General features: G+C 44.2%; 2 protein-coding genes across 2 annotated transcripts; both read right to left on the reverse strand.

Moving 5' to 3' along the window:
• Nucleotides 1-555: 555 nt before the first annotated feature.
• LOC108773500 (matrix metalloproteinase-24-like) lies at nt 556-981 on the reverse strand. Its single transcript, XM_018539332.1, has one exon. The coding sequence runs from the start codon at nt 979-981 to the stop codon at nt 556-558; it is 426 nt and encodes a 141-aa protein (XP_018394834.1).
• A 227-nt stretch (nt 982-1,208) lies between these two features.
• Nucleotides 1,209-1,823, reverse strand: LOC108773501 (uncharacterized). The gene has a single exon (XM_018539333.1). It carries the CDS (start codon nt 1,821-1,823, stop codon nt 1,209-1,211), a length of 615 nt encoding a protein of 204 aa, XP_018394835.1.
• Nucleotides 1,824-5,731: the final 3,908 nt, after the last annotated feature.

Consider the following 5,731-nt stretch of genomic DNA (forward strand, 5'->3'; position numbering starts at 1 on the left):
GGTCCCTTGTACCTTTTACCATTGATGGCTATCACCCATATGCTCTTTCGATAAGTGACGAATATGTGATGTTTCAACACCAGTACATTGTCCACGTATGGTAGATCGCATAGATTTTGCGTTGATGTTTTACGCGTGTCTGTAGTTACCGGTGGAGATCGTGTACTCGGTACTTTATTTTGATTTTTTCAATATAGACGTTGAATAGCTAAAATGTCCACTATACTGAGTGTAGCGGATCTATCGGTGACGTAAGGAAACATTAGAGAATCTGCGAAATGATTGTGCGATAATCCTAATGAATGTCCGATTTCGTGCGTTAGTGTAAAGTAAATGTAGTTTGTTTTCTGATATACTTTCGTTTAATTGTATAAGTCAAGGTTCCGCTACGTCTACGTGTATCTCAGTGCTTTGCATGGGGTCGTTCATAGGTGCAAAACGCGTGTGCGAGCACTCCACCGGGTCCGTCGAACAAACCGGAACAGATCGTTTCCTCACGTCTGTTGTCGATGTATGTGTGAATTCCTCCGCGATACGATATCAAAATATCTGGATTTAACGTTCGAATGTTAGATACGTGTTCGCCGCCCATATTAAGAATGCGTATGTCGCGAGTTTCAATGTATTCGCGTCCGCTAAGTGAAAGTTCCACGTAAGATGCGTTTTTTTCCATTTTACTGTATTCGTATTGTGTTCCTGGTGTGGCATATCCGGAAGTCCACATCGAGGTTTTCGCATTTGATCTAACGTATTATCGTTCAATATACCGTTACCTGGTATTTGATAGTATTCTTGAAATAATGCGATAGCCTCTTTAATTTTTTCATCCTCGATCGACGTGTGAGTAGTTACATCTGCCTCTTTTAGGTAACCGTACCTCTGCAAATATTCTATCACTTCTGTGTTTACGAGATTTTCAGCCGTCGGCGTCGACGCGCATATCGTTACAGAAACGAAAGCCACGAGGTAAGCGAGAGACATCGCGGCGTACGTGCACAGCGGAAGTGTACGGTTCGACAGTCAATCGCATTCTGCCGAGTATGTGGAGGGGAGAGGAGTGGTATGTGTGTCGAAAATAGATATAGGAAACGAATCGTATGAGTGTCAGTAAACGTAGTACAGTTCGTTTCAAATAACGTTTATTTTTGTGAAGCATACATTAAAAATACTCAGTCTGTAATATCGTGAAAAATTCGTTATCTTTATTGTTAGATAATTTTACGAACGACATTTGTCAATGGATTGTACTCTATTACTCTGTCATGAATAATTAGGCAATAGGCCGTGGTGTCCGGTGGAATGTTCTTTCTACATTCGAATTCGATACGAATGTCCACGGTTGCGCTCTTTACAGATTCGTTTTGACGAGAGCAATCGATCACCACGAGTGGGGCGGACGAAATAAATTGCGCGAGTGATAACAAAGCTTCGTTTCTTTCGTAGCCGTAGTAGGAGTTCGCAAATTTTGCATACATGTCGTATAGTATTGCGACTTTATTACGTTCGAAATCCACATTCATATTATTGTATGGAAAAAAATCGGAGTTCAAAAAGAGTTTCACGTTGGCGAGCGCGCACTCGTCGAAATGAGTACTATCCTGAGAGAGTACGTTTCGCTTTCCAGTTTGAAGCGAAAGGATCACGTATCGTGGTTTTTCCAAATGCGACGTTGTCTTCACAGCCCACGAATGCTTCGTCGTGCTCTGAAGTAGAGGAAATTCGTACAAATCCCAAGATCGAAATCCCATGCTGAGATATCGTCCGTTTTCCAACGTTCGCAAGAGGGATAATTTGTTTACGTCGTTCAGTATCACGTGCGGCATCTTCCATTCTACTTTTGATAATGTGAGTGTAAATTCCTCGGTGTCGCTAGCGATAACGCAATTGTTGTCGTTACGCGCACGTATCAGAACGAGTTCATGTCGGGCGTTTATAACTATACGTTTGTAGTCCTCACAAAATCCAAGAAGTGTGTTGAGCGGTACACAAAAGTTAAACTCTTCAGATGTTGTTATTGATCGATCGAGCAATAAGTCTAGAGAAAGTGCAATTTTTCATCCTGCATTCTCTAACGTTTTATTTCTTTCAGCTGTCAACGAAATGTAATTTTTAATAGTGCTTGTAATACCGACGTTTCTGTTTCTGTCAATTTCAACTCCGTCTAATTCGTAACGAATCTCGTCGAACATGAATGCGACGCAGTTATTCGTCAGTTTCGGTGTTTGGTTGGTACTTCCTTCCTTCTGTTTTTTGACGAATTTTCCCTCGATGTAGAGTACACTTTCGCACGGTAACGTGTAGAGATCCTGATGTTGAATCGGTATTCGTATTTCATCGCTGTATCCGAATGTAGTGTTAGCGTACGGATTGTACGTGTGAGTCTCTATTTTAACGATGCGATCGTCGAAGATCGGAGCACCTCCGATCTTCAGGATGTCACGATTCATTTCTCACGACGAATCCGAGTGACCGTAGAAAGGCGACGTTCCTCGCGTTTAATCGACCTCCTCTTCTTTGTTTTTTCGTTCGATTGTATCGATTTTTGAATGGCTTCCACAATGTCGATGTTTGCGATACGTTCACTCCGTCGTACGAATCGTTCAGGACGAGCATCTTCCACCCTCGAACATAGTTTTCCTAGCGTTTACGTCGTATGTGTAGTCGAATCGATATCTCTTCGCCGCGAAAGTCGATCAACTGTCCGTTTTGATCCACTACACGTATCGTTATATCGGTAATGTTTCGTGCGATGACCGGGAGGTAAATGACGTGCGCCGGAGTAACAGATAGTTTATATCCTGGACGAATTCGTGTATCGTGTGTACCGGTCTGTCGTTGTTGTACGCACCCGAGGTAATGTTACACTCAACGCGAATTATATTCACGTTCATAATTTTAACCGGTTCGTCCGATACGTGCCACTTGTTCGGTCGTAACATACGAGACGAAAAGCCCAATAATGAACCGATACTGTTCGTTTTGGAAAAATCTATTAAATATTGACACTTGATCTCACTTCTCATGGTGTTTTCGTTCGCGCGAAGAATCAATACAGATTTCGCTCGTTCCATAGTTCTTTCGTCCTCGAATATTAGATCTACCTCGTCGAATTCTTCGAGTTCGTCATTGTTGATAGTACTCGGTAGTGTATTGTGAACTATAGCGGTCCTCAGATACTTTTCGATATCGTTCAATTCGTACGAACCTACGGGAATCGTGATCGTAATGTCGTCGGTGTCGAAGTGGAATTTATTATTCGAGGAGTTGACGTTCGGTATCGTGTTGTACGTTTCGAAATTCGTAAGACCCAATTCGTATTCGCTATCGCTCAAGTCCAAAGCGGGGAAGTAATTCGCCGCGAGGACACTGTTTTTTCCCGTTAATGAGAGAGTCAATGACATGATCGTAGCGCGAAAGCCACCGCTGAACTGTTCGGATTGTAGTGCGATCTGTCACACGAGGACTTTTTTCCTCTTCCAATCGATCTCCCAGAGAAACCGTAGACACAACTGACCGCAAATGCTTTGATCGTACGACTGATACGATCGCCTGTTGTATGTGATGTTACCTCCGAGATAACGTTCGACTTCCTTCGGTGGTCTCAGATTACCGAAACCGTCGAAGTAGACAGATTCGTTTCCTCTCTTCGCGTAAGCGACCCAGTGTGTACCGGGTGCTGTCGAATCGTAGAGATTCACGATACCGCTATCGTTACGACGTGGTTTCGCGGGCATCGCATCGCGCATGAGTACACCTCTGAAGAATGGCAATTTTAAAAGATACGCCCGAACGACGCAATTGCTCGTTCGTCGTGATACCGGAGGTCGATAAGTTAAGATCCTCTACCGTTTTCTTCCATGATGTCTTTTTTTTGTCCTCTTCGTTCTCTTCCTCACGCGACTGCCACGTTTGTGTGGCGCAATGTACAAGACCACGACCCTTCATCGCGCGATTGTGACGTTGCAATTCCTCGGGTTGTCGTCGAGCGGCTTTTCGATCGCCCATTGCTTTCGTCACGCTAGCTGCTCCACCGATCAAAGATCCGAGCGCACACAACACCGGTAAAATTGGCAGAAAACCACCGCGTTTCGCTACAGATAAAATCCTCGTTCTCCTTGATTTTTTTCTTTTTCTCACACCCATGCCCAATTTTGTCTTCGCCTTCATGGCTGCCCACACGGCGGTCGCGACAGCTTTCTCACCGAACGTCGAATCGCTTGCTGTAATACGCTCTTTTGCTTTCTCGGCGAGAGCTCGATCAGCACTGTTTCGACTGACGAGATCTTTGCTTCGCGAATACGCGATATCGTGTTCGCGACAAGCCGCGTCTAATTTATTGATGCCTCGATCGCCGCGAGCTAATCGTTTCGTGAGACGCGTACCTGGTCCGCAAAATTGGTATCCAGGAATGTGTAATTCAAACGGAAGCGCGTTTATCGTCGCGTTCAGTAAACCCGTGCCGTGCGCAGGTATCATTCCGACTTGACTGTTTGCATATCAACGCGACATTGGGGACAATTCTTGATGAGAGGCGGTGGACCGTCTATATGCGTTTTTTGATTCGGAAGATTATAATGCTCGAAACATATACGACAACGTTTCACCTCAGTATCGGCTTTTATATGATCGGGCAATCGATCCCACAATTCTTCGATATAATTTTCGAAATCGCGCAGAAGGATGACCCTTGGTACGTATTGCAGTTGTTCGGCTGTAAAAGCGAGAATGTCGCGTTTGTCCGTTATCAGAATGAACATTTTTTTTTCGTAGATGATCACTCGTCAAAATAAATGATAGACTGTGCGAAAGGCTCGTCTGTTCGCGGTATAAATAGCACGTGTCTTTCCCCCGTCGCATCTAAGTTTGCGCACGCGCGTCAAAAGAGCGACAAATGCGATTCGTGCGACAATCTCGAACGATAGGAGTATCGAATCTCGATCGGAAGACGCGACTGATGTCGAGTGACATGGTCAGAGAGAATTGCAGACACGGTCCTGCACTACCTAGTTCGATACGTTGCATCATTTGCGGACCTTCCAATTGTGGTAAAACGAATATGTTGCTAAGTCTGATAGAGAGTCCACATGGTTTACGTTTCGAAAACGTTTACGTTTATTCGAAATCCTTGTTTCAACCTAAATATCGATATCTCGAAGAGCTGATGAAATCGATCGACGATATCGGTTACTATGCTTTTTCTAATAATGGTGACCTTATTCCGCCTAGCGAAGCGCTTCCAAACTCGATTTTCGTATTCGACGACGTAGCCTGCGACAAGCAGAATACTATCAGGGAATACTTCGCCATGGGTCGACATGCGAGTGTCGATTGTTTTTATCTCTGTCAAACATATGCGAAAATACCAAAACATCTCATACGCGACAATGCCAATTTGCTAATTCTATTCAAACAAGGTGGCACCAATCTGAAACACATTTACAACGATTACGTGAATACTGATATGTCGTACGAGAAATTTTGCACACTGTGTCATCTATGTTGGCAACGCAAATATGGTTTCGTGGTTATAGACAAGGACAGCGCGTTACAGAATGGCAGGTATAGACGTGGCTTCGACGATTTCGCGATTCTGTAAGTCGTACAGTGTTTATCGTGACAGCGCGACGATATGGACGAAACGAATAACATCGCCGAACGCGAAAGAACCGCAAAACTGATCGCGAAAACACGTGCGTCGATTCGTAAGAAACACAGAGCGTAGAAAACGGGC

The sequence above is a fragment of the Cyphomyrmex costatus genome, unplaced genomic scaffold (assembly GCF_001594065.2).
Source record: "Cyphomyrmex costatus isolate MS0001 unplaced genomic scaffold, Ccosl1.0 scaffold2102, whole genome shotgun sequence".
NCBI classification, from domain to species: Eukaryota; Metazoa; Arthropoda; class Insecta; order Hymenoptera; family Formicidae; genus Cyphomyrmex; species Cyphomyrmex costatus.

Coding starts and splice junctions, on each gene's coding strand:
- LOC108773501 (XM_018539333.1), bottom strand. CDS start 1,823: ATGCCGCACGTGATACTGAACGACGTAAACAAATTATCCCTCTTGCGA.
- LOC108773500 (XM_018539332.1), bottom strand. CDS start 981: ATGTCTCTCGCTTACCTCGTGGCTTTCGTTTCTGTAACGATATGCGCG.